This window comes from Balaenoptera physalus (genome assembly GCF_965194825.1).
Source record: "Balaenoptera physalus genome assembly, chromosome: 14".
NCBI classification, from domain to species: domain Eukaryota; kingdom Metazoa; phylum Chordata; class Mammalia; order Artiodactyla; family Balaenopteridae; genus Balaenoptera; species Balaenoptera physalus.
In genome coordinates, this window is record NC_138893.1 from 46,630,794 (window position 1) to 46,650,809 (window position 20,016).

At 42.9% G+C, this 20,016-nt stretch overlaps 1 protein-coding gene across 4 annotated transcripts in view; it reads right to left on the reverse strand.

Moving 5' to 3' along the window:
- Positions 1-20,016, reverse strand: part of SORCS3 (sortilin related VPS10 domain containing receptor 3) — a 610,389-nt gene that overhangs the window by 29,931 nt on the left and 560,442 nt on the right. For all 4 annotated transcript variants that reach the window (XM_082425089.1, XM_082425088.1, XM_082425091.1 and 1 more), the window contains exons 15-19: positions 19,733-19,850; positions 18,591-18,724; positions 7,233-7,346; positions 3,841-4,012; positions 1,019-1,205 (exon numbers count right to left, since the gene is read on the reverse strand). In XM_082425089.1, the coding sequence (XP_082281215.1) occupies positions 1,019-1,205; positions 3,841-4,012; positions 7,233-7,346; positions 18,591-18,724; positions 19,733-19,850 (725 nt within the window). The remainder of the gene's footprint in view (positions 1-1,018; positions 1,206-3,840; positions 4,013-7,232; positions 7,347-18,590; positions 18,725-19,732; positions 19,851-20,016) is intronic.

Sequence of the window (20,016 nt, forward strand, 5' to 3'; positions counted from 1 at the left end):
GTGACCAGAATGCTAGGAGACCAGCTAGGTCACTGTTTGCCAGGGGCCTTTTAAGTGTAGGTTGTTTATACAGTAGTGTTTATATCTTTACTGAGTTGTTAATTGAAAAGGTTCCCCTTGTTTTCACCTAGATTCTTTTAAAGCATTTAATTTTCATCATATGTAGCATATTACCACCCAAACTATCGTGGAGTATATAAGTAAGAACCATAGAAGTCCTTAGACCCATGAGTATCACTATAACGTATAGGAAACCAATAACGGCCCCTAACAACACTTCCTTGACCCAACATTCTAAAATCATATTAAGTTTCAGTTTATATGAGTCAAGTCCCAAGATAGCAAAGGCACAAAATACTTCCAGGACTAACACACAATTCTGGAACTTCAACTGTTGTTTTGGTTTGTGCCAAGCAACAGCCAATAGCCATGAAATACATTCTAGAACAAGAAAAATATGTTGGTGAGTTCTTAGAATTATTCACACCTGGGATAAACTTGAAGTAACCTCGGATGTAAGAATTAAGTTATTTTGTGTGTTCAGTTCTACATTCAAAACAATCTGGGCATGGGTTTCTTTAACCCTTCTTCGGCTCTTCCAACGGAGAGAACAATTTACTTTGATTTGTGCTCTCTTCACTCAGAGTAGCTTGAAAATGAACCTGTGGCTGCGAATCAGATGAGTTCCCTCTTTCTCTACGTCAGGAGTCTCCAAAGCAAAGGGAAGGGACTTTTACTTGAATGTGTTTGCATGCGCACACTTACTTACGTCAGAACAGAGTGCAGCTGAAAAGAGAGGCCAAGTGGTAATGTTATCCAAACTTTCAAAATAATCAGCCTACTTTAGTATTATGAAACTCAAACACAGATGAGGTCACATCTCAGTCTTTTGATTGGGGTCATCATTTGGGGTAGTAGTCACACCAAATCTTGCTCGGCTTGGAATCCCGGGAAGTCTGAACAAAGGGAGTTGTCAACTGGGAAGAAAGTGAGAGAGGCGATGGCTCATGCTACTTACAAACCACGTGCAGGAAGAGGACAGCTGTGTCTGAGCCCAGGTTGTTCTCCGCATAGGCCGTCACCTGGAAGATCCCCGCACTCTTGTACACGTGCTTGATGCCGTCCTCAATGGGACTGAAGTTAGCATAGGACACTGCAATCCCATCGCCAAAGTCAAGCTGGATGTTCGTCCTTTGGAGATCACCCTGCAAGGTGGAATAGCAGTTGGCCTGGGCCCATTCACATGGTCCAGCCTGACTCCTATTTGATACTTGGTCCTGCGTCTTCAGCATCACCCTTTGAGGCCCTAATCTCTCCCAGAGGGCTGAAACACCCTCGACACAATCATCAGACTCTCTCTACTGGGCACTATGAACAGGTACTATGGACCTATTGCCCCTGTATGCCCAAGCTTGCGGCAGCCTGATTTGGTTGACACCGGCAATTGTGGATAAGGTAGAGCCTCTGTGAAGCTATGAACTGGGGAAGCCAAGGGCTCCCCTGGCTCCCTCATATACATTGTTTAATAATTTCTCTCCTGTGTCGTCCTCCTCATCATCATCGTAGTAGTAGTACTAGCAACAGCTAATACTGATGAAGTTTCTTTTCAGTTCTAAGCAATTAATCCCCTCACAACTCTATAATGTAGAGAGTATTACTGGACCCATTTCTAAAATGGGGACAAAAATAAATTAAGTAATTAGATCAAAGTCTTTGAAGCCAATACTGGAAGAGCCAAGTTTTGAACCCAGGCAGTCTGGTGTCAATACTTTCAACCACCATGCTATAATTATAATTGTCTAATGTCCCATTTTTTAGAATTTATTATTAGGTTCCAAGCATTATGCTAATCACATATTATATAATACCATCTTTACAGTAACTCTATGAGATAGGGTGATTATTTCCATTCTACAGATGAATACTGCATACCAGCTGAAACTAGACCTGTGCTCTGTTGACCTTGGGTTTCCCTAAACCTGCCTAAGCTCCCTCTTCCCTAAAGCCTTTTTTAAAAAAAATTATTTATTTATTTATTTATTTATGGCTGTGTTGGGTCTTCGTTTCTGTGCGAGGGCTTTCTCTAGTTGCGGCAAGTGGGGGCCACTCTTCATCACGGTGTGCAGGCCTCTCACTATTGCGGCCTCTCTTGTTGAGGAGCACAGGCTCCAGACGCGCAGGCTCAGTAATTGTGGCTTACGGGCCTAGGTGCTCCGCGGCATGTGGGATCTTCCCAGACCAGGGCTCGAACCCGTGTCCCCTGCATTGGCAGGCAGATTCTCAACCACTGCGCCACCAGGGAAGCCTGTAAAGTCTTTTTTGACCATCTCAGCTCACAGATATTTCTGCCTCTTGGGACGCTAAGAGCCCCCGGGTGCTGCCTGAGGAGGTGATGGCAGTGGTTCAGTTGAGTGCATCTTACCATCCCAAGTTGATCCTTAGCTTATTAAGGGCTGATATTGAACCCCATCCTTTCTTGTCCTTCTCTCCACTCTATTGGGCCAACACTCTGGATAAATTCAATTGAACCTGACCATCAGATAAGGATCCTGGATGAAAAAGAAGAGTTGGGTCTCTCTACTTATTAACAAAGATGGTTGATGGAATAAAAAGAGAAATACATCATTTTGGAATTATCTGCCCAGTGAATGTGCATTCATCACAGTTTGACTTTCTGTCTCTTCCCCCGTGGCAACCCAGATGTGAGTAAAATATTGATAGGTGCTACCTTGCCCCCTACACAATGTCAACTACCCTTGAGTTTATGAATATAAATTAAAGTGGAAATGAACTGAAGGCAATTCAAATGGATAAGATCATGGCTCTTCACATCTATTCAAGAGAAGTTTTTATAGAGCTGGTCCTGGAAACTTCCTAGTGGGAATGTGATAATCACCTCCTCTGAATATTAAATTTCTTTAATTCAAGCACCCAGTGTGTATGAAGCCTAAAGAATCTGTCAGTCCAGGAAAAGGAACCCTCACCGTCCTGTCCAGTGTGAGCCAGACTTTAAAGGTCTCTAAAGTATTCAGAGTTAGGGGAAAAACTCCTGGCCTGCTTTGGTCTCCTTCCAAGCTCTCAAGAGCACACAGTAATTTGCATTTAAATTTAGATGGCTTTGTAAATCAGGCAAGTTTTCTTGCCCCAGCACCTCAGAAAGGAGTGCCTGAAAAATTCCCTGGTTTGGAAACAGATGAAACAACTCATATAGGAAGCAAGAAGCATACAGCAGAGCTATTTCTACCCTGGAATGAACGAACGCAGTCTGATTTTACTGCCCAGATTGCAGAAGACCTAAAAAGTGAACCAATGGAGCAGGTAGCTGATGGAAAATCAACTCATATGACATTCTTTATAAAAATAAGTTTAAAGGGTTAGGATCACTGTCCCCCACCCTCACACTCATACTTTCAAGACCCTTTGAAAGCCTTGTGGGCTTTTCTAATCAGTGGGATTAAAGGTTAAAAAAAAAAAAAAAAAGGAAAAAAATGTGAATTCCCTTCTTCCGGCAAAGTTTACAGTACACAGTCTAATGATAATAAACATTCCTCCAAAGATGCAGACCCTAAAGGGATACCTCAAAGAATATATTCAAATCTGCACCTGCCCGGAGACAAGGGGGCCCCACTTCTGTATTGTGGGATGAAGGGAACAGGGTCCCTAAATATTCCAAGGCCTCTTTCACCCCTTCCATCTTCTCCCAGGAGTCTTCACTTCTCACCATTGACTTTGTTACAAGGACTGGTGGGAAAACATGACCTTTCTTCTCTTCCCACCTGGAAGTGGGCAATGACCTGCTTGTGAGTTCTGACCTCAGAGACGCAAGAGGGTCTCCCCTACCTCCTCCATTAGGATGATGAAGGTCGCATTGTGCCCCTGCTCTGCCACCAGGCGCCCATCGGTCGTCACCACGTGGAGGCCGTGAGGGGCTTTTCCCGGGCATATCTGGGCCTTGGCAGTGTACTTCTCCCTCAGTCCGTCTGTGCAGTTGTTGGACACGATCCGCCGGTACCTGAGAGGTATTGACCATCGTCAGTGGTGGGGTTTGTGCCAGTGTGTGCACCCTCGCAGGAGTGCGTATGGCAGAGCGTGCAGGAGAACAAGAGTGAGACAGAGATTCCGCACAGCTGCATCTAAAGACTGAGTCCCAAAGACAGCAGCCATTTAGGATGCTAAGCAAACGCTGAGAAACCGCTATCCCTCCATCTCAGGAAGAGCAGCTCCTTAAATGTTATTATCGATCCTACCTGGTGAAACGCAGATCGGATCAGTGTCTAAACCAGGCAAGAAAAATCAATGTCTGACTCACACATGATACAGGAGGAGACAGACCCACTGGACTAGGGAAGCAAGGAAAGCAGGTGCTTCTCTCTGTGATGGAGAGACTTGTGCCTACCTCCCTGAGGCCAGAAAGCAGCTAGAAGATCAGCCTTCTTCTAACTGTGACTACTCAGGAAGCCTCTTCCGGTCTTCCCTCTACCCCCAGGACATCATCCCATCCCCTAATACCTAATAGCCCTTACTCTGGAGCCACTGGGCTCTTCTACAGCACATCTTCTCTCCTTGTTAATATTTCATTTCTCACTCATCACCAATGCCAGACTAGAAGCACAAGTTTGAAACTCCTATTTGATCCTGCTGTGGTAAAACTGCCTCAGAGAAGAAGCTTGCATGGGAAAACCTCCCCGTAAACGCTGTGACCTTCTAGGTTAAGGGCATCTTTGCGCACAGTGATGACATGTCATCTCGCTTGACCACTGACCCCAGCACGTGAAGCCGAGAGCTTGCCCACAGACCTGACCTGCACGACAGACTTTATTTCCAGGCACATCACTGTCTGTAAGGCTGCACAAAATCAATACTCTGGTAAAACCACATAAACTAAATGCACCACAGACACCACCACCACCATCATCACCATCATCACATCACATCTTCTTTCACCCTGTGTGTCAGGAGTAATCAACCAGTCCATCCATGTTGCCTTTTTCTGGTGGCCTTGAAAGCAGGTGAAAGCAAATTCCTTAGGAGTGATACTAGTCCTCCACCATCCCTGATATTTCCTCTCCCCCTGCCCCTCACATACTGCTGAATTACCAGCCCCACATCTCCATCCAGAGATCTCAGGAGGATGTCAAGCAAATGCTATATGTAGTTATTGCCTCATATGCAATTACAATATATCCTCTTATAGATATATCAATATATTATTTCTAATTGTCAACTGAATTCATAATGGTTCTAGAGCTGCTCTGTCCAATAAGCTAGCCACTTTCCACCTGTGGTTACTGAGAACTTGGTTAGTGGTGTGTGTTGAAATGATAATATTTTGGACATACTGAGTTAAATAAAATATATTATCAAAATTAATTTCACCTTTTTTGAAAAACTTTTTCAGTGTGGCTATTTTTAAATGTTAAATTACATATGTGGCTCGTATTATAGTTCTTTTGGTCAACACTGGTCTATATAATCAAACTTTTCTAACCTATACCTTCTTGCTGAGCTTTAGTCATTTAGAAGATATTGAGTTTTACCTATGATAGATATTTTGGTGGGTATCATGTCCTAATGCACACTTGATATCACCCAACTCTTCAGCCTCAACTGGCCAGCTGCTTGACGATTTGTATTATAAGCCAACATTTAAGCAACCTGGAGATTCACCTGTAGTGAATCTTTTGAAAAAAATGAATAGTTTTTCCCTTTCATATTCTTGATTTATTTGATGGCTACTTGGGGTTTTGGTACACCTAACTTGCTTAAACTTGGGTCTACCTACACATGTCACAGGATCATATGAGAAGTCCTAATGCAATTATCTTCCAGCTATGTCCAGGTATGTTCTGGTTGGGAATTTGGTGGCGTAGCTGATCTTCTGTGCCCATTATATTCCTCTTCCTCAAACTTCCTAGCACTTTAGTCTCTGACACCACATGTCTTGAAGTTTCATGCTGCTGGATCTGTAGTTTGAGTGGCTTAAATCCCTAAGACCATTCATCTAAAATAAAATGACATCAACAGTGCTTAAACCTCAGCTCAGATCCCAGGAATAGCTCCCTAAGAACCAAATTTTTGGCTAAAAAATGTATGTTTCTCAGAGTATCTCAGACCACTCAATATATCTCTTCCATCATGTTTTTTCTTCCTCTGTAGACATCAGTTGGGTAGATAGTACCCCTACCACTATTTTACAACCAAGTAAGGTAAAAGTACTGAGCTGGTGAGTAACTTGTCTGAGATGTTAGAAGATCCATTGGAAGAGCTGAGACTGAATTCCAGAGCACTTTAGTCCCTTGCTACTCAAAGATTAGTGCTAGGACCAGCAATGCTGACATCGCGTGGGAGCTTGTTGAAATGAAGAATCTCAATGCCACTCTAGATCTCCTAAATCAGAAGCTGTATTTTAACAAGATCCCCAGGTGATTCACAGCACATTAAATTTTAAAAAGCACTGTCTCAGACCACCAATCCACTTCCCAAATCTGTTCTAGGTCATAGGAGTGGCAAAGGAAAGGGGAAGACAACAGATCCCCAAGGAAAATTTTTTCAAGCATCTGAGTGAGTAAGTAATAAGTGAACAAAGAGAGAAACATACATAACTTGACAAGTACAGAAAGTGTGCCTTGACCTTCTTATTCCAGGAGTTTCTAGGATGGGACTTTTGACTTTTCATTCTAAGTTTTCATCATCAGTCTACAAGAGCTTCGGTTCATCTATCGCTAGAAAGCACTGTAGTATCTGCACATCACTAGTGTTAATTTATTTCCATCGGGGTCTGGAAAAAAAGGTGGCATCGTTTTCCAAAAGAGACGGTCTGATCAAATAATAGCTATGGTATTTCAGAGGCAAATAGCAAAAGGTACTGAAATCTGGGTAATCAGAAATCTCTTTTTTTTTTTAACACCTTTATTGGAGTATAATTGCTTTACAATGGTGTGTTAGTTTCTGCTTTATAACAAAGTGAATCAGCTATACATATACGTAAGTTCCCATATCTCCTCCCTCTTGCGTCTCCCTCCCAACCTCCCTATCCCACCCCTCTAGAAATTTCTTTTGATGTTCCAAAAAAGCTAGCTTCAGCTAAAGAACCCTTCAGCTTTCCTCAGAAGCCACCTGTTACAAACAAACTCTATCTACACTCCACTTTGCTTCAGTAGGAATCCTCCTTTGATCCCAACTTAGGGAAACAGGGAAACAGTGAGTGGAGTTCCTTCAGGTGTTTTACTTACCCAGTGCTGTTAAGGTAGCTTTGACCAAGGCTGCAGTCCTTTGACGGGGATGCTGGATTGTACCAGAAAGCTGGGACACAATGGCTTTCTCCATGTCTCTCATAACCATAGTCACTGTCGAGAAAATAAATATTGCATACTGGTGTAGATGCACAAATGTGAAAATACCCACAGGCACACACAAACACATCCCTTTAACCATCCCCAAAGCTGCAACACATTCTTTAAATATTCCCAGTGGGGACAAATAATCATACTTTGAAAATGGATTTTCAGATTTGGAAATAATCCCAAAGTCATTCGGAGTTCAGTGTATAGAAGACGTAATAGATTCTCAGATGGAGAGTCCAGGCTTAAAAAAGTATGGATGTACATAATGTGGCAGGTACACTGGCTTGGGGTGGGTGTGAGGGATGCTGTAAGCTTAAAAGTATATTTTGGATCACAGTGGATTTACTGAAATAAGTAGATGACAACCAAGAAGATGACTTTAAAGGTCAAGATTTATTTCTGTGTTCGGATTCCACATTTTATTCCAAAATGGACTTCATTGATCTTATTTTCATTTTTTCTGAAATTCTCTCTCAAACAAATACACACATTTGCATTCACATATACACAGTCATTCAAACTTTTCCCAACTGTTTATAACACAGGTCCCCTGTTTTCCTTTAGGAAAAAACAAAACACACACACACACACACACACACACACAAAACCCCACAAAAACTATACTGTAGCTCTTCTCCATGTTTTTGTAAAAGCCTAGCCATAGTAAAATGAAGAAACAAAGTCTGGTATGATTTTCTGCTCCTTTCCTCCACATTCCAAAATGAGGAAGTCATAGACCAGTGTAGGAGAAGAGCTCTCCCATCTGAAATGTAAATGGTGTTGCCTTCCTTCTTGGACTTTTATAAAGCTCCCAGAATCATAAATTCCAGGGTAAAAAAAGGGCAACAAAGTAGGCATTATTCCTCTTGTAACCAACCCCAGGTCATTGAACGTGGCTTAAACTGGCAGGAGGAGTCATGCCTCCAAGTCAAGCACCCAAAGGTGTCCTGAAACCCACAGACAGGGCAGAACAATCTGGACATTTGAATACTGATCCACTGAGTGTTAATAAAACATAAAACAACAGGAAAATCGCTCTCTCCAGACCCACGCCTCCTTTCTTTTTCTGCTCTCCTATTCTTTCAGCCAAGATTTAATTAAAGTCCAATGAAAATAGACGCAAATTGTCTATGTGGGTAACGAGGATAGCAATGAAAGGGAGACAGAAAGAAAAGTTTAATTCCACATTTATTTATTACTCAGTATGTGCCTTGTCCTGTGAAGGAAGTGCCATAATCCTTATCCTCAAGGGGTTTTCAGTCTTTTGGAGAGAGGAGGACAACATGCCTCAAATCCAACAAAAGAACAGAGTAATACAGTATCAAGCAGAACACAGCGTGATACAGGATGAAGCAGTACAGTTAAGAAGTACCAATTGACTGATGAGATTATATAAATTATCTTCTCAGTTTGACCTCACCCTACCCTGTCACCACCTTCCTCCAAACCAAACTCAGGCCAACCTTTAACTCTCTTTGTCTTTGTCTGTGTGATGCCCGGGGCTTTTGTGTTGTTTTTTTTTTTTTAATATAAATTTATTTATTTATTTATTATTTTGGCTGCGTTGGGTCTTCATTGCTGTGTGCGGGCTTTCTCTAGTTGCGGCGAGTGGGGGCTACTCTTCACTGCGGTGCGCGGGCTTCTCATTGCGGTGGCTTCTCTTGTTGTGGAGCACGGGCTTTAGGCACACGGGCTTCAGTAGTTGTGGCACGCGGGCTCAGTAGTTGTGGCATGCAGGCTCTAGGGCACAGGCTCAGTAGTTGTGGTGCATGGGCTCAGTTGCTCCGCGGGATGTGGGATCTTCCCAGTCCAGGGCTCAAACCCGTGTCCCCTGCATTGGCAGGTGGATTCTTAACCACTGCACCACCAGGGAAGTCCTGCCCAGGGCTTTTGAAGCACTCTACCCTTTTCTGTTTCAGATGGTTTCCTATGTATCCTTCTTCAATATCTAGGTCTGATGAAGCCATTCTTGCTTCCCTGGACCAAACCTCTGTGGTCCTAGCATTTTAGAAACATCAAGGCTACAAAAGAGCAAACCCTTCTGTTGGTTTTGTTCAGCAATATAAGAGTCTAGAATAGGATACTGAAGGTGTTGAATAAATATTTACTGGGTGAATGACACTCTAATTACATTTTTAAATGATTGCACAAATTATCCCATGGCATCTGGTCTATTTCTGCAGGGAGACTGTGAGCCCATGGTTGACTTCCCAGTGTGGACCACAGAGAGAATCCCAGGTGCTCAACAGATGCCTGTGGAGTGAGTGTGAGCTTGAGTCATTGCAAATCGCTACACGGAAAGGTGAAGGTCAAGACCAGCTTTGATACGGCAAGTTTAAATGAAACTGGAAGAAAAGGAGAAAGGGACATGTCTGTCAAGGTAATCTTTTGCCATGCCTCCCCTGATCAATGACTGGAGATCTTCCAGCCTGAGAGTTCATATGGACTCAATGTTGTGCCAGCTGGTAACTGCCCATGAGAGTCAACTTAAAATTCCAGGAATTTTGCAAATTAGTTAATGGTTGTTAAATACAACTATTATCAAAAATTAAGTTATACAAAATTTCAATTAAATAAATTATATTCAAAGGATAATAAATACCGAAAACACAGAAATTCCTCATTATTTTGCTGCATTATTATATGCAATAAATATTATATATAAAATGTCATTGTGGGCTTCCCTGCTGGCACAGTGGCTGAGAATCTGCCTGCCAGTGCAGGGGACACAGGTTCGAGCCCTGGTCTGGGAAGATCCCACATGCCGCAGAGCAACTAGGCCCGTGAGCCACAACTACTGAGCCTGCGCGTCTGGAGCCTGTGCTCCGCAACAAGAGAGGCCGCGATAGTGAGAGGCCCGCGCACCGCGATAAGGAGTGGCCCCCACTTGTCGCAACTAGAGAAAGCCCTCGCACAGAAACGAAGACCCAACACAGACAAATAAATAAATAAATAAAAACATGTCAATTCATTTAAAAAAAAAAAACATAAAAAAAGTCATTGTACATCATTTTATTATTTATACTCTTGAAGTCATTTATGTCTATGTATCTATACAGTAAATACATAGATACATGTTGTGCTTCCTAATTCTGCATTCAATGATGCCATGTTGGTAACTTGAAATCAGATATGGTGGGAATATTTATAGCAATCAGCAAACACTACTAATCAGGGCTTATTTATTTGTTTCTTTGTTCCCAGAGAGCCGGTGGTTAAACATTTTCCAGTACAGCACTGAATATCTGATTTCTAAGCATTGTTTATCTGCAGAAAGATTTGGACTGTGGTGTGTCTGCACTACTTCTAGAAAATTCCCTGCTTCCTTTATGAGGTAAATCTATTGAATGTCCTGTGAATCCTAAGAAATACTAGTAATCTCTGAAGGAAGGGTGTTCTCCTAAGCAGCTCTGGGAAGGAGAGAAATGTCTTATTTCTCCTTGCTAAATGTAACCATCTTTAGCAGTTCTGTTCAGCTCTGCTACCTGTTAGTGATGTAGTAATTTAAAAAGGTGCATCAGCCATGCTGCTTTGCCCCAAAGAGAAAAAGCGCCTCATTAATATTTAATAACATTAATGGAAACATCACTGGCTGCCCCCAAGCTATGGACTTCTTCATTAACTTCTGCTAAATGTATATTAAAATCTCTCATCCTGCCCAAGCTCCCTCCCAGCTCTGGAGTTTTTACGATGTCAGCAAATAAGCAGTCCCAGCTGCTGCTACAGCTTCTTGAGGACAGGTGGTTTTCTGTTGAATTGTGACATTTGGAGAGAATGTACCAGAAAGTTTGATTTGCCTCTGGGAAGTAAGCTGCCACAGCTTCTGCAAACACACAGATAGTTTCCTTTAAGAAATAAGTCACCTCTGTGGTTTTCTTGACTATAAAAGGGTTTAGAACTTCTAAAAGTTTATGGGAAAACTTGCCCATTTAGGACACATAGGGACCTATGTGTCCTCCAAGTCCCATCCAGGTAGAAGCCTCAGACAATCCAAAGAAGGAATAGACAAGAAAAGGTTCAGAAATCAAAAACCTTCTGCATGTCAGAATAGGAAAGGACACCTGTATTCCTTGGGTTCAATCCCCTCAGTTGACAGATTGGAAAGGAGAAGAAAAAGAGGAGAAATGACTTGTTAAAGACTGTACACACCTGATGATGTTAACCAAAGGTGATAATTGAGACTCCTGATCCCTGGTTCAGCATTAGTACAAGCCCATGAAACACCCATTTAATCAGCAGGGAGGGCCTAATGTCATTCTGAGCCTCTTGGAGCCATCCAAGAAGTCATGGTCTCTGCTGGCCCAGTGGTAGGGTGTATCCTACTCTCAGACTATGTACTACCCCCACCATAGCCTCATCGACCCCAGTTCCTCCATTTCCCCATTTGGGAGCTGCGGCTCTAGGATGAGTGTTCCACAGGTGTCTCTGTCTCATTTTAGGAGACAGTAGAGCACGCTGGGTTTAGGACCAGATAGAGGTTTATGGCAGCCACAGCATGAACACTCAGAAAAGAGAAGCAACCACAACAAAAACCACAACAAAAACAATGGACTAATAATTAACATCATCATCATTTGCTAAGGCATAGCCTAAATGGAGCTATAGAGATAGAAAGATAATTATATCCAAACCATTTCAGAAATTGTTTGAAAAAATCAAACAATCATCGCTCAAGTGTCTCTCCTAATCTAACCCCATGCTATCCATCTGGCCTTATCCCTCTATTCATCAACAACCTTCATATATCTGCTTTCTTGGATGTGCTGCCCATTTTCCTCATACTTATTCAGCAGCAAGTCTATACAGCTCCATCACCACTTCCTGTAGGAAGCCTTCCATCATTACTCCAGTCCTCAGTGATCTCTTTGCTCTGACCATTCCTAGCACTTGCAGGGAGGACCAATGCTGTCCCACAGAACTTTCTGTGATAATGGAAAGGTTTTACATCTATGCTATCCAATAGGGTAGCCACTTGCCACATGTGACTTTTGAGCACCCAAAATGTGGCTAGTTGAACGGAAGAAATGAATGTTTCATTGTATTTAATTTTTTTTTTAATTTTTGAATTTTATTTTATTTTATTTTTATACAGCAGGTCCTTATTAGTCATCAATTTTATACACATCAGTGTATACATGTCAATCCCAATCACCCAATTCATCACCCCCCCACCCTCACCCCCCCGCCGCTTTCCCCCCTTGGTGTCCATACGTTTGTTCTCTACATCTCTGTCTCAATTTCCGCCCTGCAAACCGGTTCATCTGTACCATTTCTCTAGGTTCCACATATATGCGCTAACATACGATATTTGTTTTTCTCTTTCTGACTTACTTCACTCTGTATGACAGTCTCTAGATCCATCCACGTCTCTACAAATGACCCAATTTCATTCCTTTTTATGGCTGAGGAACATTCCATTGTATATATGTACCACATCTTCTTTATCCATTCGTCTGTCGATGGGCTCATTGTATCTAATTTTAATGCAAATAACCACATGTGGCTAGTGGCTACTATACTGTACAGCATAGGTCTGGATCATGAAATTCAGCACCCAATTATACTCTATTATTTCCTGTCATCCCTTCTTTGCATCCAATAACTCTGGCTAATACATCTTCGATTTTTCTACAATGCCTAGTCTATAGAAAAAATATGCTAGATTGGGCCCTATATGCAGAATACTAAAGGTTGACTAGATTTCAGACGTGCCTGAATTTACGTACTATGGCACCCCAAATCTCTTCCCCTCGTTGTTCTACACTGCCACTTGATAAACTCGCTCTGTGGATCTGGAGCCATACTGGACATGGAAGGTAAACACTAAGACATAGTGAGACTTTGGGAATTCCCTGGCAGTCCAGTAGTTAGGACTCCACGCTTTCACTGTCAAGGGCCTGAGTTCAATCCCTGGTTGGGGAACTAAGATCCCACAAGCTGCGAGGTGTGGGCAAAAAAAAAAAAAAAAGACATACTGAGACTTGAGACTCTGGAGTAGCATATTATTATTTTGAATGAGTTACACTTAACCTCTCTTGTCTCGATTTCTTCATTTATAAAACGCCTATGATAACAGACTCTCCTTCCAAGAGCTGGTTGGGAAGATTAAGTAAGTTAATCCATCTAAAAAACTTGGCACCTAGTAGGTGCTCAGCAAAATTACTGCTGTGTGAGTGGCTGGATGAAGAGTAAGAAAGAGAACAATTTGGCATAATCTCTGGTCCAACTTGGTTTCTCACTGAACAAATGCATTTGGACCTCCCAGGGGGCAAGTACTTCCTAGGAGCCCTCATAGGACTTCATAGCAGCTCCCTTTTCTGGCTACTCACTAGTTTCTGACAAACTTAACTTCTCACGGAGGATTTGCTCCTAGCCCCTCACCAGCGCCATAATGGAGGTTGCTACAGAGAGGTTCTGTACAGTAAACATGAGGCTGGGGGATTTGTGAGGCCGTTAAGTAGAAACATCAATATTTATGTAAAATTCATACTTGTTACTGACACCCACTCTGGATGGAAGGGTGAAAGTTGCGAAAGTCAATGGTGCTCTACAAGTAAAGGTATCTGAGAATCTATAAAGCCTTCCTTCTTTTTTTTTTTTTTAATTTTATTTATTTATTTATTTATGGCTGTGTTGGATCTTCGTTTCTGTGCGAGGGCTTTCTCTAGTTGTGGCAAGTGGGGGCCACTCTTCATCGCGGTGCGCGGGCCTCTCACTATCGCGGCCTCTCTTGTTGCCGAGCACAGGCTCCAAACACGCAGGCTCAGTAGCTGTGGCTCACGGGCCCAGTTGCTACGCGGCATGCGGGATCTTCCCAGACCAGGGCTCGAACCCATGTCCCCTGCATTAGCAGGCAGATTCTCAACCACTGCGCCACCAGGGAAGCCCCAAGCCTTCCTTCTTAAGCAGAGCGATACGGGCAGAAAACTCCTCTGTGAACCCAGGCTGCATTCTTTAACTTTTCCACCAGAATCAACGCGTTTAATCCATCCTCCCCAGTCTCTACTCCCTGCTGTCTCTGAGACTTAAAAGTTGCCTGGGGCTTCCCTGGTGGCGCAGTGGTTGAGAATCTGCCTACTAATGCAGGGGACACGGGTTCGAGCCCTGGTCTGGAAAGATCCCACATGCCACGGAGCAACTAGGCCCGTGAGCCACAACTACTGAGCCTGCGCGTCTGGAGCCTGTGCTCCGCAACAAGAGAGGCCACGATAGTGAGAGGCCCACGCACCGCAATGAAGAGTGGCCCCCGCTTGCTGCAACTAGAGAAAGCCCTAGCACAGAAACGAAGACCCAACATAGCAATCAATCAATCAATTAAAAAAAAAAAAAAAAAAAAAGACTCCTCATTTCCTCCTCTTCCCCTTTAAAAAAAAAAAAAGTTGCCTGGACCAATCCAATGAACATGACCTGATTTGGCTTAGGGAAACAACTAGGTGGAATATGCATGGTAATCACTTATACTAACCAAGCTGGGGTCTTCAGAGTCCTTAGCTAACACTTCCTGGTAGGAAGGAACATCGAGAAGGAGACAGGGCTATGCAACTGTTGCCATACACGGATTTTTCAGCATGAGCATTAAAGACAAACAAACAGACAAACTATATTTGAGGGGAAAACTGTATTTTTAACTGATACCTATGCTTATTGAAGTTGACTTAAAAATAAAACAAAGAAAAAAATTTTAAACACTCAGTCCCATTGTCCATGAAAACCACCATAACAACAACAAAAAATCCCAGAAATTTCAGAATCAAACTCTCTGCCATACTCAAAAGTAGTGCAAAAATACTTTTAGGTCACATGATTTTTCTTGCTTTTGTTCTCAGATTATGACTGCTAACCCAGCTTCAAGTCTTGTGTGTTTGTTGGTCCTAACTCAGACTCAAGTGGTTCTATCTTCTTTTTAATATGAGGTATGATTGGCTACAGAGAGCCAAACATACCATGTCTTACATATCTCCCTTCAAAATTCTATAAAGTCTTCTTGAACGCCATACACCTATGACAATTCTACTACCAATGGCCAAAACTACTTTATTTAGCATTGGTTTAGAGTTCATGGAACATTCTATATTAAACCTCATCACCAGCAGTTAACTTAGATCATTTGAGAATGAGATCATTTAATTTTAGAATAAACAAACTTGGGGACCCTATTTCTTCTAAAAATAAAGTGTATCTAAAATAACAAAATTTGTTTGATTTCTTGAGAAATGGCATGATATAGAGAAGAGAATGTGGAATTTAGCTAGACTTACATTTGATCCTCACTTCTTTCTCTCACTGCTAATGTGATTTTGGTCAAGTAACTTACATTCCAGATGCTAATTTTCTTCTCATTAAAATGTCATAGTAATGATACTGACATTACAGGGTGTTGGGTCCAGGTGGTACCTCTACCAATGCAAGTGTGAGAACCATAGAATACTTTGCAAGGGCCTCTCCCTCCACTTCTTTACTTATAGATGCATTCTGACAGCAGTTTTCCAAAGACAGGTTCAGAAATAGTTTAAGCAAAACCATCACCACTGAAATAAATGGATAACACCCAAAGGTTCAACTTTGAAGATAGTGCTTATTTGGATGTATAAGCTCTGATTTACTTGCTAACAATACCATGGGGACCACTTAACCCTGGGGTTCAAGATTAACAACAACCGCAGCATCAAAAGCTGTGTATACCATTAGGATAAACTCCTTATTCACATTAATGATGTATGTGAATTCATTTATTCCTCCCTAGGACCCAATGAGATACATGTTATATATTTGTATTTAATAGCCTAGGAGGTGAAGTCATAGAGATTAAGTAAATTTCCCAAGGTCAAAAATTGAATATCAGAGCTGGTTTTTTTTTCCAGACTAGTAAATGTTAATGTAATTGCTGAAGAAAAAAATATTTATGTTACAATTCCTACTCTTTCTCAATTGTAAGACTTCCCAACAATGGGTGAGGGTCTAGTACAGTTCAGAGAGACACAGGAGAAAATGTAGCATGACATATGCGAAGACAATGCACCTCTATGGAGTCAGTCTGCAGAAGAACACAAGGAAGCCTGATATTCAGATTCTGCATATTCAGGTTGACATCAATATGTCATGTACCATAATTCTGAGTGGCCTACTGTGTCACTGCTATGACTATTTGTCCGGATTGTGGTTAATAATTAAAAATTATTCTTCCCAATTGTGAATATATCCTTTGTTTCCAAAGGGTCAAAAATGCTACAGATAGGACCCTGTCATTTAAATTAAATTCCATTTAGCACATCCCATTTGGATGATTCCTGCTGAAGTCAAGCTTTTCAATGCATGAGTTCAGGGATGAAGAGCAGGTAGGGGGGCAGTCATGGTCAACTAGCGGGCTTGCTGTTACCAGTTACAGTCATAGTAGAAAGTGGGAAATGGAAGATGGCTTACAGAACAAATCAAGAAACAGGCTGGAGGAAATGAGGATGGAGGGGGTGAGGGTCTGTATAAGTTCCATTTGGACTTATTTCTGTTATTAGACACCAGATAAGCCCTAATGCAGCTCTGTCATGGTCCTGCCCCTTCCATGTCTATAGGCTGACACCTGAGCCCTTAGCTTTGTCTTTTAACCTGGAATGGGTGATGAAAATATCTCAAATGAACTTCAGTTTTTGACTGTGACACAGAGGAAGAATTCATCCAACTGGCATCAGCCTGGGATGATTCTGCAGTCACCAATGGGATCACCCATTCCCAGGTTTGGGAAGGTTTTTGCCTCTCCTAAAAGAAACAACATTCAGAAACATCGTATGACAGTTCAATGCCTACTTTGGGCTAGGCATGGAGGATGCCACAATAAAGAATGTCTAAAATTCCTGCACTCACAGAACTTCCATTCTACTGGGGAAAGATGGGCAATAATAAAGAAATCAAAAAACACAATCTCTCTATTTGTGATTAATACTAAGATGACAATTAAACAGGGTGATGTGCCAGAGAGTGCCAGGGTGTAGGTGAGATTAGATGGTCTCAGAAGGCATTTCTGAGGAGCTGCTATTTTTGCTGAGGCATGAGTGATCCAAAGTTGCCAGCCATGCTGAGATGTGGAAGAAATCCTTGTACTTGCTGTTTCCTTTGCTAGGAATGGGTCTGGGTTAATCAAAGTGTAGGAGATAGTAGTGTGGCTGCAAAATAGTGAATGAGGCGAAAACAGTAAGAAGTTAAGGAACAATGGCAATGGGTCAATCATCTACAGTGGAGCAAAGAAAGAAGGTTAGATTATATTTTAAGGAAGAGGGGAAGCCATTGGAGTGCTTCAAGTAAAGGAGTGATATGATCTGACTTGGGTTTTTAAAATATAACTTTGCATAGATTTCAGGGTGACCAGAGAGGAAGCAGAGAGTGAGTTAGTAAACTGTTGGAGTGATCCAGATTGCAGTGGTCATGGGTAGAGGTGCTTTGAGTTAGAATGTGTTTTGGAAATAGAGACTTTCAAGGACTTGTGGATGGCCTGGACCTGAGGGTAAAGGGAAAAATCAAGCTCTCCTGGGATTTTGACTTAAGCAACTGAGTGGATATCAGTGTGTTTTATTGAATTTGGAAAAGCTGGTCCGGGATGGGGGGTGGGTGGCTTAAGAAAAGTTGAAAAACTGCTTCCACTAGTGGGTGTTCAGGAAGAATTCTGCTTGGCCACACGAAGTTTGAAATCCCTATTAGCAATTCAAGGGAAGATGGATGCTGAGTAAATAGATGGATACAAATGTCCCCATCCAAGAGGAGAGACAGGCCAGAGATGGAGGTAAATATTTGGAAACTTGTGAGTCATTAGCTAATAGGTGAGAGTCAAAGTCATTCTTTGTGGTTGTCATTAGAGGGAGAAAAAAAGAAATGACGATAAGAGAGCTCATTTGGAAGAGCACAATTCTAGCTAACGTTTCTGGAGGTAACTGTCCAAGGTGGCAGCTCTCTAAGCTCTCTGTGTCCAGCCCCACCTCTCTGGGACTTCCCAGGACAAATGCTAACTGAAGATGGGAAGAAGTCCCCTTGGACATGCTGCTCTGATAGAACAGTGATCTTCCCTGTGAAATCGCCTCCTCCCGTCCTCCTTCCAGGGATGCAGACATCCCATCTGGCCAGGAACTGGGGCAGCCAGGCCCATAGGCCAGCAGACACACCTATCTCTTAGTCATGCCTTCCTCCCCGGCTTCATCTTCACCCTCATCCCCCCAACCAGTAAATGTCTAGCTGGAATTGGCAATGAGATGCCCAGGGACTCACCATTCAAAGTCCCAGTCGGCACAGACACAGGGTTCTGAGACCACCGTCCCTGAGGAGTCTCGGCCCAGGGCACACTGAGCTCCTGGCTTGCGTTTCTTGAATATTTTCCTTTCTCCCATGACGCAAGGCTCCCCCTTACGAAGAAAGTCCATAGTGAGAGAGGCAGAAAAACACAAAGATGGTGAAATAAGCCAGCGTTAGCCTCTTCATTCTCTTCTCATCACTCTATGTAGAAATCTCCCTCCCAGGAACCATTCAGGAGTTTCCAAGATTAAAAGGCTGATCTTTTACTACCCCGCAAGAGGAACACTATGGGAGGCTGGCCTCTCACTGTCCCTCCACCTAACCTAGCCAGTGATGGCTGCTTTGTCTTGTTTCTTCTCCACCTCCATAGAGAATGCAAACACTCCAGGTCATCCTCACAGACCACCCGGCAATTGCCCGAATGGCGTCAGCAGAGATTCCAGTGGAAAAGAACCCACTTCTGGCATATTTTTCACATCATCTTTAGAGTAAAATTGAAGTGGACCCAATAAGTTCCCTCTCTATGATAAACCACTGTGTCCAAGCCCTTATTCCTAGTCAAGGGCACAAAGAGAAGGATAAAAATTTGTTGATACAAATTATAAGGACCCAATAGTTCTGAAGAAAAAAGAAGTCTGCCTATGTTGCATAGCACTAAATATCTGCCTTGCTAGAGCCCCTCACCTCCACCTTTCACCCCTTCTCTGCGGTCCTGTCCACAACGCTCCTGGGTCCTGACTTCAGGCTGGTCTGAGAAATGCTCTCATGCTTCCCAGTAAAAGGTGAGATGATCACATCATTGGTGGGGTCTCCTAGTTTTCTGGGCTTATTTCTCCATGGGTAGCACTAAAATCTCAGGTTACCATTATCACCACTTCCCCAGGCTGCTCGGTGATTTCAACGAGTAGATCAGGATTCCAGGGTGCACAATGGTCCCAAAATATCACCTGCCCCTGCTAGACCTGGGTGTGTGGGTTCCAATCCCTCCCCCGAAACCCACCATCACCCCCAGATGGCCCACTACTTTCCTTCTCCAAATAGGAAGGCCCAATAGGACCAAACAGGGCTTGCAGTGGCCCCTGTTCCTAGGACACAGGACCCCCTACCCTGCACTGTACCTGATTGAGCAGGTGCCAGGTCTGATAATCCTCTTTGCCGCAGCGCCGGCTGAAGATAGATTTGTAGCCCACCTTCACCAACTGCCATTCCGACCGGAGGCTGAAGTGGCCAAAAACTCTAAGTGTTTAGGGGACAAATGAGAAAGGCAAGCAGATAAAGCCCCATAGTCAGTCACAGCGTCTAGTCTAGTGCACAAGGACTGGAGGGACAGAGGGCTGAATTGCAGCCTGGACTTTAATGATTCTTCTAAAGCCAGGTCTGTGAAGGCTATTGAGGGGAAAGT